Here is a 27,956-nt window from a genome sequence, read left to right on the forward strand (position 1 = left end):
GTTTGTGTACACGGATGTTATAATGTTTTCCCCCCAACACTGTTTTATTATTAAATAGCAGATTTTTTGTAATAATATAGCAGACCTTCATGCCAAATTTTTGGAAATAAACAAAGCATGAAAAGATGTTGTCTTTGTTATGGTTTGTTTGTTTGTCAATTAGGGTGTGCAGGGTGAATACATGTTCTGTCGTATGGTAATTTAGTAAAAAGCCCATTTGACATTTGCTCAGTACATTGTTTTCACTGAGGAAATGTACGAGTCTGCTGTTAATGATGATGCATAGGATTTTCCCAAGGTTGCTGTTAACGCATATCCCATGGTAGTTATTGGGGTTGAATTTGTCTCCACTTTTGTGGATTGAGGCAATCAGTCTTTGGTTCCAAATATTGTGTAAGATGCCAGAGGTGAGGATGTTAACAAGTTGAAGTATAGTCAGTTGGAATTTGTGGTCTGTGTTTTCTATTACTTAATTTAGGATAACATCAACACCTCAGGCCTTTTTGGGTTGGAGGATTTGTATTTTGTCCTGTAGTTCATTCAATGTAATTGGAGAATCCAGTGGGTTCTGGTAGTCTTTAATAGCTGATTCAAAGATTTTGAATTGATCATGTATATGTCTTTGCTGTTTGTTCTTTGTTATGGGGTCAAAAAGATTGGAGAAGTGGTTTATCCACACATCTCCGTTTGCATAATTAACTATTCGTGTTGTTGTTTGTTTAGTGTGTTCCAACTTTACCAGAAGTGGTTAGATTCTATGGATTCTTCAATTACATTGAGCTGAATTCTGACGTGCTGTTCCTTCTTTTTACGTAGTGTATTTCTGTATTGTTTTGGTGATTCACCATAGTGAAAGCGTAGGCTCTGGTTTTCTGGATCTCCATGTTTTTGGTTGGATAGGTTTCTCAATTTCTTTCTTAGGTTTTTGCATCAAACCATGTGTCATTGTTGTTAATTGTCTGCTTGAAATGTTTCGATTTGATAGGGAAGCTGAAAGGTCAAATATACTATTTAGGCTTTCTACTGTCAGCTATCTTCACTATCTCTTACAGTTGAATGCATTCAGTTGTAAAACTGACTAGGTATCCCCCTTTATCTCTTGCTCTCCCCGCTCTCATCTCTATCTTTCTATCCTCGCTGCAACTCTTTTGTGACTGTGTTGGCCTGAGAGTGCTTGAAATATAAGTGGGTGGATCTCAGTGGCCTGTGTTTCCTAATAATGGTGAGAGTCAACAGAGAATTGTACTGTACAATATTTCTCACGGCAAACTTTTTGGATTGTGAGGAGAGCTTATGGCATTGGATGCAAACAAACAACTCAGATGGAAAGAGAAGCTCGTGCCAAGGTTTGGATGAGACACTCTGCAATCTGTTAAGGTCCTCTGTGTGACCTTCAAAGACGGGAAATATCTGCCGTTTCAGCAAAAGCTTCTAAACCAGAAACTAAAGCTTTGTTATTTCACGAAGAGGAGAAAGTGGAATCAAACTTGTTCAGGTACAGTACGTGCTCAGGTGAAGCAAGTTTTGTGACGCTGTAACTCAAAACATCGGATGGATTAACAAAGTGTTGGATTGATTTAAGGCGAGTGAAGAAAAACGAGATGTTCTCCACCAGCAGCAAGGCAGACGCCTCCTACAGCCTAATGGTATGTCTCTGTCTTGACTTTCAACTGTTGATCCTGATGAGTCATCCTCATGTCACTTCATGTTGTGCCACGAAAGCAGTAAGGCAGCTTTCACAACGTTAGACCTCCTAGCCAGGAGCAATCAGCCTTGGTGGTGTGTATATGTGAGTCTGTGTGTGCATCATTTGAAACAAAGCATCCCTCCAAGTGGTGAGTCAGTCACATATGAGCTGCCATTTCCCTCAGCAACCCCTTCTAGTCCGTCACCTCAGCCAGAACTCCTTTTTCTATACAGACACAGAGCGCGAGAGAGAGAGATCACCTATAGTTGCTGTATGATGTACTTTACTAGATTTTAATAGGCATGGTTGTGCATGAGTGCACCCCCGGGTGACAGAAAACAACAGGTCGCGATGTCACTTCCTAATCTGCAGCTCCATATAATAAACTGATGTCATCGCCATGGTTTCCACTGATACCGGCCGCAGCGTTTTACTGTGCACGCTGTCACATCAGCATTAATGTCATGGACGGGTGGCACTGATTTCATTACTGCGACATCCTTAAAAGGGTTATTTATTTTTCCTGCGGATTGTCTCTGAGGCTGGTAGATTTCCTGAAGCACGTACCTTATTAACGATGTCAGTCTGTCAAGGGGAGCGTATAAGGGGAAGTAATTCCCCAGGCTGGATGGGAAGGCTGACGGGGAACCTGTGGCAGGGTCAACGGGAACATATGGAGGATAAGATCTGGCTAACTGGGATCCCTGGGAAATGGCCTCCTGTCTGTGTCTTCTCTGACCCCATTCCTCTTCCGAAATGGAAATGCTGTGACATGATAGTGGAGAAAACCAGAAAACGTTTGATCTATTTTAATGGGAATGGGTGAGGAAATGCATGAGTATACTGCTGAATGACCATATACGTATACACATTAGAGATATGATATGTTTTGTCTAGAAACGTGTCATATAATTGCTGCCAATATTATGTGATGTAAATGCTCACTCCACTGATAAAGATGTTCTACATCCTGCCCTGTTTGTTGACATCTGACCTCAGAGCTGAATAGCCACAGAGGGGCTCGAGCCCAGTCTGCCCGGTAACATGACTGCGGGCCCTATCCAATGAAATCAATTAGAATACACCACTTGCTTGCTGTGATGCAATGTGCAACTGGATTCTTTTAAACAGTCAAATAAACTCCCTGTGCCAACATGTTTGCAGTGGAGCATTATTATTTACAGGAGATTTAACTCCAAAATCCCCTTGTGGATTAGACTGAATGGAGCCCTCGTCTAGAGATTAGCACACAGTCCTCTCTATGTCGTCAATTCCAACTTCACAGACACAAATGCTGTTCAAACATCAGTTCTATTGCCGCTAACGACGCTCTGAAACATCTCCGGAGCAACACACAGTGCTGCCATAGACTTACTATTGCTATTATTAAATAACGGGAGACGTCAACAGAAATGGTAGCACGATCCAGTGGGATGCTGGGAGCTCGTTCCTGAGGAGAGGAGTGGTTCGAGTTTTACGGAATGGAGCGTTCGGCTACATGGTGTTTACTACTGTGCTGCTGTTGACAAAGCTTGAAGTGTGAGGGACTAAATCCCACATTCAGTCAATTGAAGAACCCAGACCACAGGTTAACTCTGGTCACGCTGTATTGGACCTGCAACCTTGACACACCTCATAAGCTGTTCCTCTCATGGACATGCCCTTCAAATACATTGTGTCTTTGTGTGTGTGTGTGTGTGTGTGTGTGTGTGTGTGTGTGTCCGAGATTTGTCTCAGGTGCGTTTCTCTGATTGTGGCAGGTGTTTGGGAGCATTGTCTGTTGTGTCCTTGTGTTGTTGTTTCCTTGTTGTCACTCTTCCCCAGGTCCCGCTGGGAAGCTGTAGATTAAATACCACAGGGAACACATTTGATTTGCAAATAGTTCTTGGAAAACAACACATAGGTTTGTTTGTTCCAGACAGTACTGATTTGCAAGAAAACTAGGCGTGCTTCGTCTACTAGTTTCTACATTTGACAAAAAAAAAAAACACTTCAGGAAACACAAGATTATATGCCTCAAGGATATGCCACTAACAACGAGACACGTTTGGCATTATAATATTGCATTTTGTCTAACACGCTAGTTGTGTAACCTACAATTCTGTTGAAAGGTGGAGCCTTAAGCTGCTACACACACTAAGAATTTGCCAATTAAAATTCACTGGAGTGTTTTGTTTGCTGTAACTTTCCAGTCGATGCCTGTTTTGCACATTCCAGTCAAGGTCATCAGTGTTTGCGCTGTAAGTTCAGAGGTTTGTTTGCCATCCAGTCAACAGACACAGACATCCTCGCTTCCATCGATAATGTTCCACTGGTGTCCAGGGGTTCAATGACACCTAACACTCACTGGGTGGATCATTTTTCAGACTGGTAGTGTGTGTGTGTGTGTGTGTGTGTGTGTGTGTGTGTGTGTGTGTGTGTGTGTGTGTGTGTGTGTGTGTGTGTGTGTGTGTGTGTGTGTGTGTGTGTGTGTGTGTGTGTGTGTGTGTGTGTGTGTGTGTGTGTGTGTGTGTGTATGGGCATGTGTGTGTGTGTGTGTGTGTGTGTGTGTGTGTGTGTGTGTGTGTGTGTGTGTGTGTGTGTGTGTGTGTGTGTGTGTGTGTGTGTGTGTGTGTGTGTATGGGCATGTGTGTGTGTGTGTGTGTGTGTGTGTATGGGCATGTGTGTGTGTGTGTGTGTGTGTGTGTGTGTGTGTGTGTGTGCATACCAGCCTGTGTGTGTGTGCCGATTGAGCTATGACCTGTACCTCAATCTCCACCCCCTTCTGGGAAAGCACAGGTGCTTCCTGTGATAATACGCTCACCTCCCCCTCCTCTCTCTCCCTCTCTCTCTCCTCCCTCCCTCCCTCTCTTTCCCTAACCAGGAAGTGAGAGCCGTACAGTCCAGCACATCCAGAGGAGCCCCAGCCAGTAACTACCAGCTGGACCAGAAGAGCGACCCATCAGCTGGTGAGAACATGGCCTCAACTCAAGACCCCAGCCTCTGTAAGTAGGCCATGACTGCAGTATTACGCACTGCCTTACTTCCTCCTCCAGGACTTTTGTTCCATCAGAAATCAGGTTTCACAACTTTCAAAGAATTACTTCAAATCCACATAGTAGCTACATAATGTGATATTGGTTACGTGTATTTGAGAGAGAAATCTGAAGATGAGCTTGTGTGTTGAGAATGTACTGTATTGTCCTGTGTGGGATCAAATCAACTCTGGGAATTGAGTACCATCTGAGGTAGAAAATGAACAACCCTAGATACACAAACAGTGTTTCTATTACTGTGATAGGCGAAGTTGCTGAGTGGCTGCATTGTGGGTTTTCCCTTTTCCACTGAAACTGATAACACTGGCTGTACAGAGTAGCCGTGGGGAATGTGCAGTATTCTCCATCTAAAAAGGTGCAGTATTTAAAATGGTTCTCAGATGTATGTTTCTGTAATTGGAAATCATCCACAAATACACATTTCCCTGTTTCACTCCATTTAAATGATTTACACGTGTGAAGGCAGAGGACATGACCTGAGTGAGATAGTGCTTGAGTGTGTGACATTGGGGTCATGTTGAGGTGCTTCTGTGTGTGTGTGTGTGTGTGTGTGTGTGTGTGTGAGTGAGTGAGTGAGTGAGTGAGTGAGTGAGTGAGTGAGTGAGTGAGTGAGTGAGTGAGTGAGTGAGTGAGTGAGTGAGTGAGTGAGTGAGTGAGTGAGTGACAGAAAGCGAGAGAGAGAGACAGTGGGTGGGGAAAGGCTCAGAGGAATAATGGACTGTGTGTTTCACTCACTCACTCACTCACTCACTCACTCACTCACTCACTCACTCACTCACTCACTCACTCACTCACTCACTCACTCACTCACTCACTCACTCACTCACTCACTCACTCACTCACTCACTCACACACACACACATATAGACACACACGCGTCATTACTCCTAGTTGTTGTTGTGGTTTCAGTAACAACCTATACACAGCAGTTGAATTTCCAGATTTTTTTATTTATTCTCAAATGTCACATGTCGGTCATGTGAAATGGTTAACCAGCCCTAAATCACTGTGGTGGCTAAAGTTGGAAGACACTGTGGCCTTTGCGGACTGGCGTTGGTGTAAGTGATGAGGGTTTGTGAGAGCTGACCGATTGACAGTGTCATGTCAGTGACAGCATCATGTGATTTACATCTCACAGTGAGTGACAGAGGCGGTAAAGGAGCTGTTTGCCCAAAGCCACCGTGTTAAATAAAGACCTGTGAACGACACACTGCACTTTGTGCTTTAAACAAGCACTCACCTCACCTCCGAACCAGCATGCTTTTGTCTTTTAAATAGACAACCTTGGTTACAATATCTCCCTTTTGTATATCCCACTGGATTCTGGGTCTGGTTTATATCGCCCACACCTGTGGGTCCAAACAACACAATATTTTTTAAATGGGATGTCATATTCACAGTTGTAGTGATATTATTTTATAATATCAGGGGATACGCTCCGTTGAGAAAAGCACCACTTAATTTTTGTTAAACGAGGCAAATTTGTTTGTGGATTTTACCCATGAAGGTTATTGGAGGAGATTTTAGCCTCAGGAAAATCGAAGCTCCTGTCACTCAGATTGACACGTTTCAATCCACAGTGTTTCTCTTAGGGCTTCTCTAAATGGCAAAAGTTAACTTCCTCCCATTAACTTCCATTAAGCACAATACTCAAACAGAACCAGAGGGCTAGGGTGCTTTGAGGGACAACAGTCTCTATCTAGACAGGCAGCACACAAAATAAACTGTGATTATCTATCGTCTAAACAGTGACCTGAAAATAAGCCTTGCCAGAGAATTTGCATACACTTCTACTATGATTTAGCAAAAGAAGTTTCCAGAATTTGTGAAATGCGTTCATTATTAACCCTTTGAAGGCCCGCAGGCGTTAGATAGCTGATAAAGTGCCAGGGGATGTTGTCTATGACATCAGATATTCTGGGCAAATTTGTTTACACTCCAGGAACAGGAAATCCATGTGCAATTTCAGAGGGATTATCAGCACGGAACAGGTTCCTACAGCAGAGATAACCAGGCTTTTCTTTAGTTGATGCACTGCTTTGTCTGACTCTGGGGGTACATTATGCACCAGAGGAGGCTGGTGGGAGGAGCTGTAGGAGGAAGGGATCATTGTAATGGCTGGAATGGAATTTATGGAATGGAGTCAAACGTGTTTTCCATGTGTTTGATGTGTTTGATACTGTTCCATTAATTCCATTCCAGCCATTACAATGAGCCCATCCTCCTATAGCTCCTCCCAATAGCCTCCTATGGTACACACTGCAGGGCAGAAAACAACAATCACTGCTATCTATTTGAATTTAGTGAACTATACAATACCTGGAGGTTTTCTGAACAGAACCAGGAGTACCCTGGGTAGAATGTCAAGATATGTCAGGGTCTGCACATTGATGCCTTGAGCAAGCTAATCCTAATCAGTCTTTGATAGATGGCCTGAATGAGAAGTTAGCGTGGTGAAGCTACTCTCACAAGGTCAATGGCTTAAGGGGGGCTCGCTCTTGTTGGGCAGAGTTTACTCTCCTCTTTCATGCTGTCTCCCTTTCTCTTTCTGCAGGTTAGTGAGAACGTTACAGAGGGTCAAAGACCATATCCCCAAGACATGCTAACCTCTTCGCCATTACCAATAACAGGGAAGGTTAGCATGTCTTGGGGGTATGACCTTTGACACTCTGTAACTTTCTCACTCATCATTATTCACAATTCATTCAGGATTATCCGTAGTCATTGTAGCATCCACATGAATGTAGTAGTGTTTAGAAACATATTATATTCGTATTTACAATAAAAGGGACTTCAAAATGAAACAATACATTATTTACCATGAATTTCTATTGGACACAAAATAATCTGAAACACAACCAAAACGAAATGCAAATGCATCCAACAAGTTTGTAGAGTCATTGCGTGCTAGGAACATGGGCCCAAATACTACACTTTTTACTTCCTTATTGATAAGAATCTTCAATGGTGTCAATCATTTTGACCTCTACCTTCATTTTTTAGATGCGTACAAAATAGCTCAGTATTTGAATTATTTATTTTATACAGTCATTATTGCTCATCTTTGTCAAGGGCGTCAAATATTTTGGACCCCACTGTATGTAAACACTGGTTTGGTGCTGGAGATGATGAATATGAGGTTGAAAAGTGGCGGAATTGCCTTTTAACTGCGACATGATGTCAGTTCAATGATAAATTATTGAATGATACTTGTATGTCACGTAAAGGGCCAAGTTTCCAGTCACCAAATCTTGTATTTCCTTTACGTGTGTTCTTAAGATAGAATCCTTAATTGAAACAATAACAAAACACACACCCCGTCCCTGTTTAGCTAAAAAGCTAAGTTCTGGGGCTGGAGAAATTTAACCGCTCTCAAATTCATGATAGCAAATGTATAGTTTTAACCATGTTTTGAATCTCTACAGTGTTTGTTTACATTTATGTTGTTTTATAAACATTGGAGTTAAGCAAGCTATTTCGAGTTCTGATGGAGTGTGACAGTTGAACGAAGCTCATGAGGCATTTATAAGATATTCTTCAGGAATCAATGGGAATCATTAAGTCCAAAAATGGATCTAGCAACTAAGGATTCTAGCTTTAAGGCATGCACTTATGTAACGGTTCCTGGAAATGTTTTCAATGATTCCCAGAACACAAGTGGCTTTAATAATGAGCTTTGATGGCACAAAGAGGGAGCAGTGTCACTCAGTCACTTAGACAGGCCCGGTACCACACACACACACACACGCACACGCACACGCACTAAGATATGAGAGGGATTGTTGTAAATGCCATGATCATGGCTGATGCATCAGGGCGAGCTATGACAGGCGGCTCTGGTGTGGTCTCAGAGGGGACTCCTGCCCATCTGGTATCCCTGTTCCCCATCTGGGCCCGGGCAGCCAAGGGAGATCCCTGAACCTCAGGTGTCTGCCCTCTACTCAGTCCCCTTCACTTTCTACTTTTCATTTCTGGCATGTAAAAAGTCCTGCTGCCTGTGGCTCTTAAAAGGGAGCCTAGGGTGGTTTCACACATTTCATCATCAAAGATATTAAAAGAATGGTGAATCATCGTTGTCAATATTTCTGGATTTGGGGACCTGTATGAAGTTATTTGGGTTGGTCCTCTCATTGGGTTGATTACCCCCCACCCCTTCGTCTTTTCCCCTCCTCTCGGAGAAACGAGGGATGTGGGTCCGGTTTCGAGGTCTCAGTGCAGGACGTCTGTTCCGTTAGGTCCGTGTGACTTAAGGTAAAAGGCATGTAGGGTACCTCATCTAAAAAAAGCCCCCCTACCCCTCCTGAGCTCTGTCTTTTAGGAAGGGGGGGCATCTAAAATAAAATCAGCTGTCACTGTCCACTAGGCCCCACAGAGCTGAGCTGATCGCAACACTGTTGGAGCCGGTCTCCAACCCTCACTGAATCACCTCCCAGGGTTTTTTTTCGTTTCCTTTGGTAACGGCCGGGCGAAAGGATCCTGCTGCTGGCTCCCAGGGGATTTCAAGGCTCTTCAACATTATCTGTGGGATTGTATTGTCCGAGGTACACGGTCGTGCTAAAGGCATAGAGAGCATTACAGTAAGTAAGCCAGTCTTTACAACCTTCATAGCCTTTCAGTGTGTTACAATATGTAAAGGTGGACTGACATTCATTGTCACATGATTGATTTGAGTGAGACACAGAAAGACACTTCGAGAGATATGTAGAGAGAGAGAGAGAGATACTATATGTACTGGATGAATGAGAGGCTGAATGGTAAATTGACTGTGTTGACAGTAGATTGCCTTTTCAGCTTTATACAGCTTTTGCTTGCGTGTACTGTACGACTAGGTTGTTTTACCATGTAAAACAGGACAGGAATTACAGCAAGAGTCTTCTAAACGTGTTCAAGAAGTATAGAGTTGTCAGATGAAGCTGATTGGGTCGGTGACCGAGGGGTCGATGGTTCAAATCTCGAGGTATCTAGGTGAGGGATCCGTCGATGTGCCCTTTAGCAAGGCACTTGACCCTAGATGCTCCTGTAAGACGCTCTGGACAAGAGCGTCTGCTAAATTAATAAAATGTAAAATTGCGAAAGGAAGCATGATTCCACGAGGATGTGGGATTGTTAAGTATGCATGAAGTCAGCTTGGTTTTTCCGATCTGATATGACTTAGTTATTTCGCCTGGAATGCTCTCCGACTGTGAGCGTACTCAGTAGAAACATTGTGACCAAGTGCTTGAGGCCGATCCAGTGGTCTCTTTGATCCATTTGCGGCCCTGGCTCAGCTCAATATAGCCACTGAGCCATGCATACCCACACATACTGTCCCCCCATAGACTTTTCCTGACGCCCACCCGCCACCTCAACCTCCCCCTCCTATCCCTAGAGCCAGATGAAGGCACCGCTGCCCCGCATATCAGAGATTACAGAGTTAATACTCCTCAAGGAAGAGAACAAGAGCCACCCATTCCTGCCATGTGGAGTTGGTGAAAACATACTGCTGACTAATCATACAGTAGGTGGCCTTCTATGGAAGGGGAATTGATATAGGAAAATAAAATGAGTGAAATCAACTCTGCTTTTAAGATAGCAATGTTGAAACGCAAACAGATGATAATCTGCTGGAAGATTATGGCATTTTACCCAGTAAGTAATTTGTAAACGTTATAATCATTGAAATCAGTTGATATCGCTAATTAAACAGAGGAACGTGCCAGCGATGTAGAGGAAAAAGCTTTTAGGCTTCTGGAGAAATGTTGCTCTTTTGAGATGTCCTTGTGTTTGACCTCTCTCTCACTCCTTCCCTTCATCCCTCTTTCTCTTACTGGGAAACAAAAAAAGGAGGATTTATTTTGGGACTCTCATGGAGTCTGGTTTAGTCAGCGTTTTTATGGCATCAGAACGCTTGTATGTCTTTCTGTCTTACTGACAGCCCAGGGCCCAGTTTCCAGATAGCATTGGAATTTAGGATTAGGATTGTTTAAAATATGCATCTTTCCTACAACGTCCGAAGATGTAACACCAGTTTCCCTACAACGGCTGAAGACGCAACACGCGTTTCCCTACAACGGCTGAAGATGTAACACACGTTTCCCTACAATGGCTGAAGATGTAACACGCGTTTCCCTACAACGGCTGAAGATGTAACACACGTTTCCCTACAACGGCTGAAGATGTAACCCGCGTTTCCCAAAACACCACGTAGAGAGAACGGTCACTAAGTGCATCGTTAGCACATGTGCCAATACTGATAGGATCAAAAGAAAGGGAGCGCTGCTCTCGGATCAGCTTTCTACATTAAAATCGTTCCTTAACATTATAATTATTCCACAATACTGACAACGGATCAGTTCTTAGAGAGATATCACCACCTACGGCTACAAATATTAAGGTGGCTTATTCTAATTACCGGAGATCCTGTGTATAAAGTGATGCGGGAACGCAAAAAAGCCTCTAACAATGCACTTTGCTGTTCTACGAGTGGTCCGAGGCAGGCGTTAGATTACGAGGGTTTTCAAGTCCAACATTAATAATGGTTTTGGGAAACAGCTCTGAGATTTAACGATGCTCCTACGAAGGTTCTAACAATTAATTTAGCTTTACGTGTGGTACGCACTTATCCCCAGTGATAAATGAGGACATTATCCCACGTTCGCTGTGTTAAACGAGTGTCAGGTTTCAGGTGATCTCAGGTGTAGGGTATCTGACCTGTATTTATAGTCAAGAGCGGGTAAAACCCAGATTTATTTTTGGACGTTGCTGTGCTGGTCAGTCATCCTCTAGCTATCTCTCTCCGCAGTGCAGGGTGATTGGTTACCACTAACACGCCCGCCATAGCAGGAGGATCTAAAAATTGTGGTTTAAGGGAATATGCTTTCATCACATGGTAGCCGATCCAAGTGCTTGGCTCCTGTGAGAAATCATGTGTGTTTATGAGACAAATATATACTTTGGCCCTGTTTTAATAGACTTGAAGTAGGGAGCATGTTTGACTTGTGTCATCCGGTCGGATAACCAGTCAATTCCAGGAATAGGAAATCAAACCGGCAGATAGTAATTCATGTATTCATAGGACTTTCTGACAGGCATTAGGATGATTAGCTCGTCTCCATAGGGGTATATGCGTACGGTATGTACCAGGCAAAGAATAGCTTTATATCGCTAATAGTAGTAGTTGAGATACCATTGGAATAGTTCCTTAAAATATACCAGTGTTCTATCCATGTGCTTCTGTTTTGGCTAAGATCTCCCCCCCAGTATGTGAAACAGCAGAGAAAATCCACAACATAGGAATGTCAAAGTGTACTACATAACACAATTACCATTTACATCCGTGTCCTCTTTGATGTCAATGCATTATAACCCAGGCAGAATCAACATGCTAAAAGCCTTGAGGTCCAGTGTGGGTGTTAGGGAGATCCTCAGTGGAGTTATCTCACTGGCTTAATGATGCTTTATAGCGTAGCGGAGTCAACCATAAATCAATACTTGACACTAATTGGACGTCTATAGGGATGTACTGTACTAACCATTTGTGCGTCCATTTGTGTGCGTGCGTGTGACGTTAGAGCAGTCCTGTTTGATTGATGAGTGTAACTCGCTTCAGTTTCATGACAACATCCTTTGTGAATCCCCATTGTCCTGTCTATGGCTATGTATAGAGGGGTCATGTACGAAACATGTGAGGGGGACGTGGTTCTGGAACAAGCCAGACGGAGGAGTGAGGCTAACTTGGATGGCAGAAGAGATGAGTGGACGCTGCTGAGGGGAGGACGGCTCGTAATAATGGCTGGATGGAGTCAATGGAATGGTATAAACTACATGGAAACCACGTTTGTGTTCGATACCATTCCATTCGCTCCGTTCCAGCCATTACTATGAGACGTCCTCCCCTCAGCAGCCTCCACTGATAGAGGTTTTCACTGTTGTCTCTGTTTCAGTTACATCATGGCCCTGTCCTTACAAATAATAGGATGAAGCAAGCACAACTGTTTTCCAATACGTCCTGTTAAAATGTCATCCATGGTTATTTCAAGAAGTATCTCTTGAAAGTATCTATTCTGTTTGTACATGTTTTATTTTATTTGACCATTAGTCTATTGGCACCACAAAATGGTGGACATCAATGGGCTGAAACGCTGAAAGGTTGACTCATAACTGATCTGACTTTTACGTAAACCATGGATTCACTGTAAATCAATGGTAAGAACGAATGCAGAAATTCGTGTGACATACGGCGCTTTCAAGTCAGGATTCGGCTCTTTCCGTGCATAAACTGCATTCTCATGTCCTGGAGAGTAAACTCCATGTCTGTTGCGTTTTGCAGCTGCGGGCAGCGCGGGTGGAACCAGGTCAGGACGTCCTGAGGAAAGGGAAAGGGTGGTGAGTCAGAGGAAAGGAGACGGAGGAGCGCCCACCAGCGAGGAGCCGGAGTCCGTGTCACTAAAGGAACGCATGGCCATGTATCAGGCTGCCGTGTCCAAGAAGGAGGCCAGCAGCTCATCCGCCACGGTAAGAGGATACTTCCACAAGGATGTAAAGAGAGATGGAGGGAAAGACACTCCAAGGATAATAACTAGACAGGCTGATAAGCAGGCAGGACAGGCAGGCAGACAGACACTATACCTTCAAACACACACATTGAAATGTGTGTGGCATAATTGGCAGTGCATCCCATTTTAATGGGAATTATTAACAGAACATATCCATGTATGCCCAAATATGACGCATTCTCAAAACGATTCTACACAGACATTCATGACCAAGCAAACCTGCTGTGTAAAAAACACAACAAAAAAGAGCTTAGATGCCTGGTTCATCAGAGTAAAGAAACACCTCTCTGAAAGCAGCTTACACTTTTTCCAGCCTGTAATTGAAAACGAGGGCATGTATTAAGCCAAGGCCATTAATTCAACTCAGTCTGTGGACTGAAGCCATCAGAGCCTCAACCTTTTAGCCTTTTACTATACGTGACTTAGTGGTTCACTATTATTCACTATTATATGGCTTCTCTTCCCTGGTCTGTTGCATTCCATTCAGCTTCTCTATACCCAGGCCACTGTTATCTGATTGGAACTGAAAGGAAGTCAGGAAGACGTTTTTATATTTCTAAGCCTTTTTATAATGAGAAGCCTCATGGATAGAAATAATTCCTCTTTTGTCATAAAGAAACCCAGTGTTGAATATTCCTGGACACTACAAAGATCTTCCAGCGACCACATATTCCCGGAACCTCTGTCCACACAGTTATATGTAAAATTCTGAAGACAAGTAGTGGGATATCAACATTCATCATGCATCATTTACTTTTACATTCAGTACTGAATGACACCAATGTAGATTTGCATTGAGGCCATCAGTGTCATTTGTCGGTGCCACTGCGGTGACCTCCGTTGATCCCAGTGTCATGGCCCATGGGGAGGCTGGGCTGTAGGGTTACTGAACACTATGAGGGGTAACAGACAGAATCTGGACCAGAATTATCCCTCAATACCTTTACAGCTACTGTCTGCATACGCCACTAAAACATAGCTTGATACAGTTATGCTGTGTTGTACTAGTTAGTTTGATTTGACTTGGTGTCACAGATGTTTGGGATATCCAATCGTGTGGGAAGACTGGGGACATCCTTCTCTTGCAAACGTCATGAGGTCCAAGTCATAACTCCCAACTGTATTTAGGGAAGTTGTCCAGTCCTGTGGAATATGCTGCTCACTTATGCCCCCTTCAGGACGTCCCGGGAACTATCACTTCTGCATTAACTACCACTGTAACCCTGAAGATACTCTTATGAGAACCCTTTGCATGGAGATGACTCGAACTAATGATGCCTATGTCTTCTCGTGATAGGTTATGGAGGAGTCTGAAGTCTGTTCTCTGCCAGGGGGTCTGGCCAGCGTGAAGAAACAGTTTGAGAGCCAGGAGTACGCCTCCTCCTCCCAGTCCCAGACCAGCGTTACGCAGATCCACTTAGAAAAGAGATCCATGCAGGTACTGGCATCTAAACCATCAAGGCATAAGCCATACATAGAAATCCTTTATTCTTATTTATTTATATTGCACTGGGGCTGTGGTCAGATGTGGAGCAGGGGGTTTTGTTGTGTTATTGTTACTGTGCATCAAGAGCCTTTTTACGTGTCTCTGCAGCTCAGGTAATGCAGCTCAGATAATGGGTCCACATGCTGTTTTGTTTTGCTGTATGGCAGGTTGTACGGCAACAACACATGTTATACCAGACCTAGGTGGTCTCAGGGAGCCAGTACTATTCTGACATGTATGCCTCTACGCTCTACATGTTTTAAATGTATTTTATATAACCTTTATTTAACTAGGCAAGTCCGTTAAGAACAAATTCTTATTTACAATGACGGCCTAGGAACAGTGCCAGGGAAAGAAAGTCCAATTTCAAGTATTCAATTTCTAAAACCTATTTGAGGTGCATTTGGTGTATTTTCATTTTACTTCAGAGATTTTCTACCTCTCTATTTGTCACTCACTCTCTCCTTAAGTTACTGTCTAATAGAATTTTGACATTACTATTCTCACGGGGAGAGCTCTGCAATTGACAGGAAATAATGTATTATTTATAACAGATGGATTTTCCAGTAAGCTTTGCTCTCTGAACATTCATATTTTCCCCTCCTGCTGCTAAATATGGTCTGCTGTCAGGGGGAACGCAATACTGCTGTGCGTTTGTGACTTCTAGCTACAATGTGTGTGTGTTAAAGTGTTTGTGTGCGAGTGTGTTGCTTGCAACCTGTCAGCGACGGGAACAGACGCTAGTCGAGCGGGTCCGTGACAAAATACTGTATGCCACCCACAAGTAAAAGTACCCCCCGTAAAGCAGAACCGGCGTAAACCACACCCACCGGCATCTGGAGACATTCGTGTTTGTGAATCATGAGTATGTAGGCCTAGTGTGTGAACGGTCTGTGTGTGGTCTTTCTGACAGGAGGTGTCCAGCTCACAGGAGGTGACAGTGAGGAGCAGTGTCAGGGAGGTCATTCCCACCACTCAGCAAGTGGCCTACTTCCATGACCAGGAGGTATTATACACTTATACTTCATTACAATACATTACTTACCTGGTATTTACCAATGAATTCAGATCATTACTCAACTTTTCTCTCATATATATATATATATATATATATATATATATATATATTTAAAAAAAATGTATTAGTCTTTATATTCAGTTGGACCCTTAACCCTGCAACGGTGCAGTCTCAAACTAAACCTATTTCTCACAAACGCATATTGAGCCCGTCATGAAGCCTGCTCGGTCGTTTCCCATAATTTTAGCGCACATCTACTCAATAAACTCAATATGTTAGCTGCCCCCGCACCTGCCCCAACATCTATAATGAAGTGTACGTGAATAACTGTAACACTTTTTGTTTCTCATATCACTTTATTTGTTTTCCAAAGTTTTCCTACACAGAGTAAAGTAAAAAAAAAAAAAAAGAACAAAAAAATGCAGGGCTAAATTAACCTCACGTGGTAAGAAAAATGCTGTTTTCATTGTGATTTTAACATTCCACTTACACACCCTTTCTGTTGTCTGTGTGTGAAGGAAATCAATTTGAAGAATTGACTATTGTGCTCACCGCTTGCCTCCATCTCATTACAGGTGACTCATGATCAAAGAGTTCAACAAAGCAACGTGGCCTCCAGTTATGAAAACCATGATGAAACAGGTAGAGTATAATACTACTCATATTTTAATTTTGGCCTTTTTTGATCACAGCCTAGAGTGTAGGCGTACCCTAGAGTGTATAGTAATGACTGTTGAAAAGCTGGAGATTATTCTCCAAACCTAAATTACAGATGAGGTGTGGAATTGAATTGTACTGCAGATGATTTTCTATTAGAAATTCAGTGCATGGCTGCAAATTAAATCAAGGCATAGGAAGGTAAAAAATATTGAAACTGGGAATAGGGTAATCGATGCCACTTTCGGAATTGGAAACGGTAGGTTTTAAAGACATGATTTTAGTTTCCTCCAAACCAACTGGGCTTCAAACTGAGACTCATTTAATGAGACAACTGTTTCCTGTTTCTATTTCAGTTAAGGTCATTGGAGGAGAGGACTTACCAAAGGTCTCCACTCAGGCTTTGAAACAACAGTATGAGAAGACGATAGAACAGGCCACGCCGGGCAAGCAAATTAAGGTAATGATGCAGTCTGTTTATCTACGTGGCCATTATAGTGTGTCTGTGTTTAGACGATGCCATTATATCAACATCAAAGCAGGGGAATTCACTTTGAGGGTAGTGAGTACTGAGTACATTGGATGACGTGAGAATGTGGTGAGCTTAAAAAGCACAAATTTATGATAGTTGTTATTATTTTGTGTAAAAACAAACATATTCAGAGATGTCATTATCTGCTTAAATCTACTGTCTGGTTTTTTCTGCTATACTGTCCTCTTTTCCATTTCTCTATCACTTCATATTCTGACTGCAACTACCACTGTCCTTCTTTCCATCAATCATAAAACCATAGATTGATCTGGATTATAACCAGTTTCAATGGGCACCGGTAAACCAGTCCTCCTCAGCAGCAGCTAGCTATGAAAGTTTGTCCACTATGAAACAGTCATCCAGGGCTTCAGCAGCAACGAGCTATGAAACCTCATCCACTGTGAGGACAGGGGTTGTCTCTTCATCTACCGCTGCCTCAGCCTCATCCAATATGAGGACAGGGGCTGTCTCTTCCTCTCCCGCTGCCTCAGCCTCATCCATGGATTATGAGACCATGGAGCACTTCCCTCCTCCACCCACTGAGCTAATGCCCCAGGAGGTCCCCGAGTGCTGTGACTCTCTCCCGCCTCAGGACCAGGGTGGCCAACAGAGATACATCTTCAACAAGGAGCAGTACTCCAAGCAGAGGAACCTCAATGAGCTGAAGCGCCTGTACAAGCACATGCACCCAGAGGTTCGGAGGACCATGGAGAAGGACTACTTCACCGACGTCACGGAGATCGAGCAGTCACAGCTGGATAGTGAAGATGAGATGACCGGGGAAGTCCAGCAGGCTTGCTATGTGTTTGAGAACAGCGGTGGGGATGAATGTATGAGCCCTGAGGGAGATTACCTGGAGTGGGACGAGATCCTTAAAGGGGAGGTGCAGTCCATGCGCTGGATGTTTGAGAATAAGCCGCTGGATACCATTAAAGATGACACCCCAGATGAGGATGATGAAGTGAAGAACATTGCTCAGCAGGAAATCATTGCAGGAAGTGATGTCAAATACACAGCATGGATGTTTGAGACCCAGCCCATGGATGCGCTGCGTGTAGACACCCCAGAATCCACTGTACATACAGGGAAATTGACTGAGCTAGCGAGAGGAGACGTACGAACAGCCACCTATCTTTTCGAGACCCAGCCACTGGATTGTCTGAATAAAATCTACCAGGAGGATGAGCAAGCCTTGGAGGTTGTCTTCACTAAAGATATTACAGGAGGGGACGTGAAAACAGCCAGGTATCTGTTTGAAACTCAACACTTGGATTCCCTCAGCCACACAGAGACCATTGAGGAGAGCCACTTCTTGAACCTGAAGTCAGAGCTTGAGGAGATCAAAGGGGAAGTGAAGACAACCACACGGATGTTTGAAACCCAGCCCATGTGTGTCATCAGGGGCGACTCTGGAAATATACTGGAGATCACCGCTATCCGCAGGGAGGAGATGGAGAAAGGAGACGTGAAGACCTCCCGCTGGCTCTTTGAGACCCAGCCTCTGGACATGATCAACAAAGACCCTGCCAAGGTGAAGCTGATCTGTGGAGTGTCCATGGAGGACAACTCCCAGGGAGGCGTGAACCGAGGGAGGTGGCTGTTCGAGACAAAAACACTGGACTCCATTAAAGACGAGGAATGGCAAAGCATCAGGCAAAAGGAGGAGATTATTGGAGCAGATGTGCGGAAGCACTGCCTGGTTTTCGAGACACAGCAGATGGATACTCTGAAAGACAATGCCAATGCCAGACCTTTACCCTCAGAGGAGATTGTAGGAGGTGATGTGCGATCAGCAAAACATCTGTTTGAGACAGTGCCAATGGAGAACCTGAAGGATCTGGCTGAAGTAGGGAAACTTCAGAAGATGGTTGCGTCCGAGGAGGAGAAGGGTGATGTTAGACATCAGAAGTGGGTTTTTGAAAGTCAACCACTTGAAAACATAAGGGAGGAGAAGAAGGAAATGACACGCACTATAAACCTTGAAGAACTTGATAAGGGCGACGTCACAAATCACAAGGAAAGATTTGAAACCTTGGATTTAAGCAGATGTGAGGGGGCACAGAGAATTCAAGTTGAAGGTGTTACCAGTGGGTCTGTGAAATCAAACAAAGTTATTTTTGAATCCACCCCGATGTATGCCATGCAAGACAGCGAGGGACACTACCATGAGGTGAAAACCGTGCGACGTGAGGAGATAGTAAAAGGAGATGTTCGAAGCTGCAGGTGGATGTTTGAAACACATCCTATCGATGAGTTTGAGGAAAGTATCAATAAATTCCAGATTATAAAAGGTATATCAAAGGAGGAGATTGAATCGGGCGATGTCAAGACTGCCAAGTGGTTATTCGAAACTCAACCCCTCGATGGTATTAAACATTTCAGCAACACTGAAGAAGATGAAACTAAGACAAAGGAGAGTGTTGAAATTGAGAAGGGTGATGTGAAAACCTGCAGGTGGCTGTTCGAGACTCAACCAATGGATAATCTGTATGAGAAAGCAGATAAGGTGAGGAATGAGAATGAGGTTGAGGAAGTCAACAAAGGGGATGTCAAAACATGCACATGGCTCTTTGAGACTCAGAACCTCGATAACATCTGTGACCATTCAGAGTCCGAATCGGAGACCGTTCTCAAAACCTGCACTGTCAAACTAGAGGACGTCCAAGGCAAAGATGTGCATCACGCTCGCTTCCTCTTTGAGACAGAGAACCTGGAGAACCTCACAGGGGAGGAGAGTGGTGCCTTCAGGAGGGTGACTAAGATTGATGTCCAGTCTGGAGATGTGTCTAGGATGAAGTTTCTCTTCCAGAATCGGTCTTCCGACATCATGACCTCAACCTCAGCTGAAACAATGCATAAGCTGAAGACCCTTACGGCAGAGGAAATTCAGAAAGGAAATGTAGTGAACAACATGTGGCTTTTTGAAAACCAACCTATTGACACTATCTGTGAGGATACAGAGGGAGCCAAGGACACTCGCACCGTAACCGATGTGCTGGGAGGAAACGTTGGTCAAGGACGCTTTGTTTTCGAGACTTACTCTCTCGATAAAATCCAGGAGGAGTCCACCGAGACTGAGATGTCAAAACTCCAGAGCATCATCAGGGACGATATAGAGAAAGGGGATGTGAAAAGCTACACCATGATGTTTGAAAATCAGCCACTGTATGCAATCTGTGACAAAGAGGGCCACTACCATGAAGTTACCACTATGACAAAGGAAGAAATCATGAGAGGAGATGTGGTGGGGGCCCGGTGGTTATTTGAGACAAAACCTCTGGATTCGATAAGGGACACAGACGACGTCTATGTCATCAAATCTGTCACGGAGGAGGACGTCCAGAAAGGTGATGTCAGCACAGCCAGGTGGAGGTTCGAAACACAACCTCTTGATGAAATCGCTGAGGACATGAAAGTGTTGACTAAAACAGTTGAAGATATCCAGGGTGGTGATGTGAAGACAAACAAACACCTTTTTGAGACAGATGAAACGTCTCAGAAGTATGTTAGAACTGTTAGCGTGAGTGAGATCCAAAAAGGGGACGTCAGGACTGCCTCATGGATGTTTGAAACACACAGCATCGATAAGATCCATGGCGAGGGCTCAGAATATGACGAAATGGAGACAGTGACAAAAGAAGAAGTGATGAAAGGTGATGTCAAACAGTCTGTGTGGCTCTTTGAAAAACAGCCGCTTGACAGCATTAAAGAGTCAGACGGAACAGAGACTGTTGTCACCCGGGAGGAGATCCCACAAGCAGATGTAAAGACAACAACATGGCTTTTTGAAACCACTCCTTTAACCAAATTTAATGAGAACAGTGTAGAAAGAACTGAAATAATGGGGAAGAGCATCAAAGAGACCCTTGAAGAGCTGTATTGTCAGAAAATGGTTGACTCACAAGGGATTCTCATTGAGACGGATGAGATAGGAGATATCAGAATGGCAAAATACAGACTCATGAACCAGGATGCTCCAGAAATCCAGAAGGAGGAGGTGATCAGAGGGGATCTGAACAATATCATGATGAACCTCCTAAACAGACGAGAAATGACAGAGAAAGGGATAGTCATAGACCAGGAAGAGAGAGGCAACATCAACACAACAGTAAAACAGCTATTCAACCAAGAAAAGGGATTCAATGTTGAGAAGGAGGAAATCCTCAGAGGCGACATTCAAGAGGCCATCAACAACCTACTAAAGGAGGAGGGCTCCTCAAAACGTGGAATTCTGATTCAAGAAGATGAAAAGGGAGACGTGCGAATGACTATATACTCCCTCCTAAATAAGGAAGACGGTGATGGCGTTGAGAAGGAGGATATCATCAAAGGCAATGTCAGTAGGACCCTTCACAGACTCTTGTCCAACCCAGGGTCAGAGGAATCTAAAAGGATAAGGGTGGAAGACACGGAGAGGGGTAACGTTAGCTTTTACTCCACCTGCATTGAATCTGGGGCTCTGGATTACCTCAAACAACTCCAGTTTGAACCTAATGAGGAACAAGAACAGGCGCAGAAGGAACGCATCATTGGCGGCGACGTTATGGAAACCAAAATGACACTAAGGAAGAATCAACAGCAGATTGAACGCACAGTAGCTGAGGACGATATTGTCCCTGGTGATGTCAACAACACAGTGAAGGTGTTCATGATGGAACCTGCTCTCTTGCTGGAAAACCTGCAGAAAGAGGAAATTGTCAAGGGAGATCTGAGGGCGGCCCTGGACTCACTAACCAAAACTATTAGCAAGAGAGTCATGATAGAGAAAGAGGAAGTGGTGAAAGGGGACCTACACACCACTCTGAGGTCTTTGGAGGAGGCTCAAAACCAAGCCAAGGAAATGGAAAAGCCAGAAATTGTCCGAGGTGATATCCGAGGAGCCCTCCAATCATTAGAGAAATCGGCGACCACCAAGACTGAGGTAACTGTTGAGGATTTAGTGCCCGGCGATATCAAAGGCACCTTGAAATCACTAGAAGAGGCTAAGCAGGCAGTGAAAGAGATGGAAAAGGAGGAGATTGTAAAGGGAGACATTCATACTGCGCTGAAGGGTTTGCATGAGGCCTCGAGTGAGAAAAAGCTTTACCAGCACCAAGTGAGTGAACAGGGGGACGTGAGAGGCACAATACAGCTGTTACTAGAACCATCCACATCCCCACGAATGCAACGCAGGGGAAGCACTGAGGGAGATGTGAAGACCTCCATAAAATGCCTCTACGAAGGGCAGGGGCAGGACCAGGATGAGGAGCAATCACAGATGGAGAAGGAGGAGGTGATAAAGGGAGATGTTAAAGGAGCCATAAAGAATCTGATGCAGAGAAAAGAATATTCAAATCGGAAAGTACGAAAGTATCCTCCCAGGAAAGCTCCCAGATCTCATGTGAAAAATCCATTACCCAAACAGCAAGTGATGGACCATGAATACTTAGATGTGGCTAAGAATGAGAACGTCACAGTCAATCTAGCCCCTGCTGTGAAAAACCTGTCTCAGAGTCAGAGCAGTAAATCACAGGACACCACACAAAAGCACACTAAGAAGTACACCGAGAACAAATCAGTGAAGAGCAGCAAGACCCTCACCCAAGAGGAACACACTATGACAACACAGGTCCAAACAGTAAATATTTTGGAGGACTCACAGCAGGAACATGTAAAAGAACAGACTGAAGTTAAAGAACAGACACATGTTAAACAACAGAGTGTGAAACAGAAAATGCAACCCCCTCCTAAGCACATGATCATAAAGAAGAAAGACCTGACCAATCAGATGACCGATAATACATCAATGAATCAGATGACAGAGATTAAAGCAGCCAATCAGATGACTGTGAATCAATCAGCCAATCAGATGACTGTGAATAAAGCAGCCATTCAGATGACTGAGAATAAAGCAGCCAATCAGATGATTGTGAATAAATCAGCCAATCACATGACTGAGAATAAAGCAGCCAATCAGATGATTGTAAATAAATCGTCCAATCACATGACTGAGAATAAAGCATCCAATCAGATGGGTGTGAATAAATCAGCCAATCATATAACTGAGAATAAAGCAGGCAATCAGATTATTGTGAATAAATCAGCCAATCATATGACTGAGAATAAAGCAGTCTCAGACATAAAGGTGACGAAAGAAACACAGAGAGAAACACAAGTCTCAGATATGAACGTGACAACACAGGTCAAATCAGTCAATATGTCTGAGTCCTCAAAGCAGACACATGTTAAAAAACAGGCTGTGAAACAGAGAACACCACCACCCCCTAAACCCATCTTCATAAAGAAGAAAAACATGACCAATCAGATGACTGATAATACATCAACGAATCAGATAACTGAGAATGAAGCAGCCTCAGACATAAATGTGATGAAAGAAACACAAAGCGCATCTCAAACTAATATTGTTTCAAAACAAACACAGGAAACAAAAACAATGAAACAGTTGCAAACAACTGTGACAGAACATAATACTGTTATACAAAAACACAACGTCAAAAATCTGAATACAAATTTCCGGAACCTGGACATGAAGAGAAAAGGTATGATAAAGAAAAGGACGCCTGAGATTCATTTCCCTCCTCCTCCCACGTCCCCGCCTCCACCCTCTGAGTCTGAGATGTCACTTCCTCCCCCGCCCTCACCAGTGGCAGGCAGCCCAATGTCCCTGTCATGCCATAGTCCAATGTTTCCCACATCCCGTCCCCTGATTACGAGACAGGACAGTGAACTTCCGCCTCCACCTCCTCCACCCCCAGCAGAATGCGGGGAGCCTGACTTTTTCCCTTCTCCCCCACCCCCACCCTCCGAGGCAGGGCAAGACTTTCTTCCTCCACCGCCCTCACAGCAAGAGCTAAACTCAATGCCACACCAAGTGCCTACACCACCACCTGGAAAGCCATTTAAAGCTAAGCCTTTATTCAAAATCCCAAAACCTGAACCACCCAAGCAACCAATACTGGTCAAACCAAAATGGCAGAAAAAGCAAGCAGTACCACCACCGCCTCCTCCACCTCCTCAGCCAATGACAGTTCAGACAGAACATAAAGAGGAAGCAGTAGTCCAGGAAGTCAAGAGTGAAATCAGTTGTAAACATGTGGAAACTACAAATACTACCAACACACAGGTTCAATCTGATTCTACAGTGTCCATGACTAAAATCCCTTCACCAATCCCAGTGGCAAAACCACCACAGGAAGAGTTGCCACGACCACCTAAAAAGGTATTCATCCCTCCAATCAAAATACCCCTACCTGCAGAACCTGCCCCAGTTGCAAAACCTAAACCGTATGCCAGTAAATTCAAAACTCCACTGATGCTGGCAGAGGAAAGGTATCGTGTGCAAAGAGAGGAGGCTGAGAGACACAAGTCACAAGACACAACTCCCGCCACTTCACGAGTCACATCTCCCACCTCTCCTCCAACTAATATGATGCAAATGATGGGCTCAACCAATGTTGGAAGTGAACAACACTCAGTTGCACACAAAACAGAGCAGTCAAAAGTGACCTCAGAGGTAACACAGGCTGAGGAAACTCCGTTTAAAAGCAAAGTATGCACAGCATCACAAGAGCCGCACACGAAGAAAGCTCTATCACATATCCCCCTGAGCAAACCTTTGATCTCCATGGTAAATAACAAATCAACCTCTGAATCTGGAAATATTTCCTCAGATAAGAAACACATTACCACTGATCAGTCCTCTATGGTCTCTTCTGGGAAAGAACTCGCCTCATCTGTTGCCTCCAGAAAACATCAGGCTGTTTCCTCTGGCAAGCATCAGTCTGTTTCCTCTGGCAAGCATCAGGCTGTTTCAGTTTCTGCTGCTCACCCTCACCATGAGTCCAACATTAAAGTCCAATCTGGCTTTAATGTGATTTCGTCCTCAGTAGCTGAGCAGCAGAGTGGAATGAATGCTAGCTCACAGTCTATCATCTCCACTCAGAGCATTGTCCAGGAAAATGTACATCTTCAAACCCAATCCACCGTCACATACGAAGCAGAGGAGGAAAAGAATACTAACGCCTCTCTCACACAGGAAGTAAAAAAGATTCCATCTCAGCCCACCAAAATCAAAATTCCAAAAGTGACACCAAATTTCAAGGTGCGAACAGTGAAGTTGCCGACAGAGAAGAAAGAGGAGAAAAGAGAGGTGGTGGAAAAAGATCAACGAGCAGTGAAAAACGAATTACATGTACATCAAATGGGTATGGAGAATATTTCTAAGAGTGAGACCAGAGTAGTTCAGGAGAGCACGCAGATGGCCACCAGTAGCTCAGCAAAAAATGAAGTAAAGGTGGAGATGAATGTGATACAGGAGAAAGCTGAGGAGGTTGAGAAAACTGCAGCTGCCAAGGAAACAAAGTTGGAGATCCAAATGACGACAAAGGCAAAGCAGAAAGGCATTAAAGTCCCTTTTCCCAATGAGCCAAAACTAGTTCCCACGCCAGTAGCTCAAGCTCCAGGGCACTGCCACATATCTGTCTCCCATAGTCAACAGAGCATGCAGGAACAGCACATTCAGAAGCACGAGCAAGTGATTGTTAATGAGAGAGTAGTTCAACAGAGCTTCCAGAAGCAGGAACAGCAGGTTCGCACACAGAAGCAGCAGGTCAAGTCTTTCCAACAACAAAGAGAAGTAAGCAAAATGCAGCAGCATCAAAAGAGGTCGAAGGCAGAGTCTAAGGCTGTCTCCATGAACATTGCAGGGAAGGAAGCAGCACAGACAGAAACAGCTCAATCAATGGTGGAAAGCTCAGCTCAATCAGTGGAGAGCACAGATTCAGAGAAATGTGTAATGGTACAGAAACTGCTATTTAACATTAAGCAGCTTCATCCAGGGAAAATGGATTCAAACTCAGTGAGGACAATACTTAGTGAGGTCCCTGACTGGTTGATGAGGGCGGAGGAAAAGCGTGATTTAACACAGGTTGCTGTTCAGCAGAATAAGAAGAAGCTCATAGAGATCATTTTCCATGTGAGAAACCTAGCACAAGCAAAACTTGTATTCTTAGAAGGACAAATGGCAGCCATGGCAAAACAGGAGAGAGAACCGTCACCTGCATCCTCACCTGCACCACCACCTGCACCACACCCTGCACCGTCACCTGCATCCTCACCTACACCACCACCTGCACCAGCATCTGAAAATAAAGGATTTGGAGGAGCAACAACCAAGATATCTAAAACAATCATTGGCTCATCAAGAGTCAAAACCCATAAGAAAGTGGTTGAGGAGAAGAAGATCTCTCATGAGAGCAAAAAGCCGGAGCTGACTGAAGTAAAAGGTCCTGATCCCAGAGTTCCCTCTCCCATGCTTGCAACGCGAACACCTTCACCTACCTTCATCAGCATTGAATCAGTGAGGAGAACAGACTCACCCCTCATGGTAACCCCCTCACCTCCTCCGTCATACAGGTCTGGTGCCACCCCAACCCCACCCCCTCCCCGCACCCCTACCTCTCGGTTCTGTAGGGACACACCCTCTCCCACCTTGAGCAGCTCAGAGAAGCTAGCCAAGTTGAAGGACACCACTGCGAAGCTCTCTCGGGGCATGACCCCTCCCCCACCCATGCCCGAGTTTCTGACCACAGAGCAAGCCTCCGACAGAGAGGATTCCCCAGCGCTGATTGAACCTGAGATCCACATGCAGACACAGGAGATGGAGACTGGGACGACGACTCCGGATGTGGCTGATATGGTTGACTCCATGATGACTGTCAGAGACAAGAAGTTCTTCTTTGAGGAAGCTCAGAAGGCAGAGGTGAGCAGGACATACATGCGGAAGGACCCCATTGAAATCCCGGAGCGCCTGGGTCCAGAGGATCTAGAGGAAGTTCCTGAGGGTGTGAATATAGACATAATGAAAGAGGATCTCCCTAGGCTTGACCTGTCAAAGCTGGTCAATCAATTTGAATCGGCACAACCAAAGCTGTTCATCAGAAAAGATCCCATCGTCATCACAGATAGACTGGGAAGTGACACTGAAGATCCAGAGGCAGACCCCAAAACGCCAAAAACCGATGAAACACCTGCCTTCAACATCAAGGCCATCAAGAATGCCTTTGACTTGGGTGATCATAATGCTCTCAAAGAAGTGAGAGAGAAACAAGAGGAGAGAGAGAGGAGAGAATCAGAGTCTGCAGAACCGACGGGGCATTCCGAAACAAAGTCCGTCACTGAGGAGTTCTCTGGCATGGATGAATTTGGCAACGTAACAAGCGGGGTGAGGAGCGAGACCAGCATGCACTCTGAGAGCCACATGACCCGCCCCCTCCCTCCCTCCTACGCCGACGTGGTGAAAGGGACGGTTGAAGAGATGGCAGTTCCTGTGAAGGCCGCCACAGAGGACCTACTGAAGAGCTTCAACGAGTCCTGGGCCGAAAGAGAGAGTGTGTTCCAGAATCTGGGATTCAGTGTCTCAGAACAGAGGACATCACAGATTGTAACACACCAGCAGGAGACTGTCGTGACGGGTAAACCAACACATGGAGCATGAGGGGAGACTAATAGAGAGTGATGGTGTGTTTAACATATTTTTGTGTGAAAGTAAAAAATATTAACAGTGCCTTCAAATTCAACATTAATGTTTTGCATCTGCACTATTTTCATTATGCATTTCCCCTTTGTTGTTCTTCTTCTTTATTCTTATCTGACAGACACTAACACTTCTAAAGCATAATGAATCTAATGGGTACTGGCAGTCTGTTAGAATGCATTAAAACACAGCAAGAGCGTGCCTCATGATATCCTCGTCAACAGGGGGGTGGTTTTGTTGATGCCTAAGACACTGTATAGAGCTGCTTTTGCAAAAAGGATTGATTGGAAGTTATGGATTAATGTTTTCATGCTTGTGGTTGCATAATTCTAATTATAAACTGGGTGGTTCGAGCCCTGAATGCTGATTGGCTAATACCTGTGGTATATCAGACAGTGTACCACGGGTATGACAAAACCTTTATTTTAACTGCTCTAATTACATTGGTAACCAGTTTATAATAGCAATAAGGC

At 44.3% G+C, this 27,956-nt stretch overlaps 1 protein-coding gene across 3 annotated transcripts in view; it reads left to right on the forward strand.

Annotated features, from left to right (window-relative positions):
- LOC106574559 (uncharacterized) overlaps nucleotides 1–27,956 on the forward strand; it is a 45,210-nt gene that overhangs the window by 12,908 nt on the left and 4,346 nt on the right. For 2 of the 3 annotated variants that reach the window (XM_014150531.3, XM_014150530.3), the window contains 7 exons: nucleotides 4,551–4,671; nucleotides 13,031–13,215; nucleotides 14,554–14,694; nucleotides 15,656–15,748; nucleotides 16,336–16,402; nucleotides 16,774–16,877; nucleotides 17,212–27,421. In XM_014150531.3, coding sequence (XP_014006006.3) covers nucleotides 4,551–4,671; nucleotides 13,031–13,215; nucleotides 14,554–14,694; nucleotides 15,656–15,748; nucleotides 16,336–16,402; nucleotides 16,774–16,877; nucleotides 17,212–27,421 — 10,921 coding nt within the window. Of the gene's footprint in view, nucleotides 1–4,550; nucleotides 4,672–9,070; nucleotides 9,300–13,030; nucleotides 13,216–14,553; nucleotides 14,695–15,655; nucleotides 15,749–16,335; nucleotides 16,403–16,773; nucleotides 16,878–17,211; nucleotides 27,422–27,956 lie in introns of those variants that run through there. The other variant, XM_014150532.3, reaches the window with a different exon arrangement.

Source organism: Salmo salar, chromosome 16 (assembly GCF_965601325.2).
Source record: "Salmo salar chromosome 16, fSalSal1, whole genome shotgun sequence".
Lineage (NCBI taxonomy): Eukaryota > Metazoa > Chordata > Actinopteri > Salmoniformes > Salmonidae > Salmo > Salmo salar.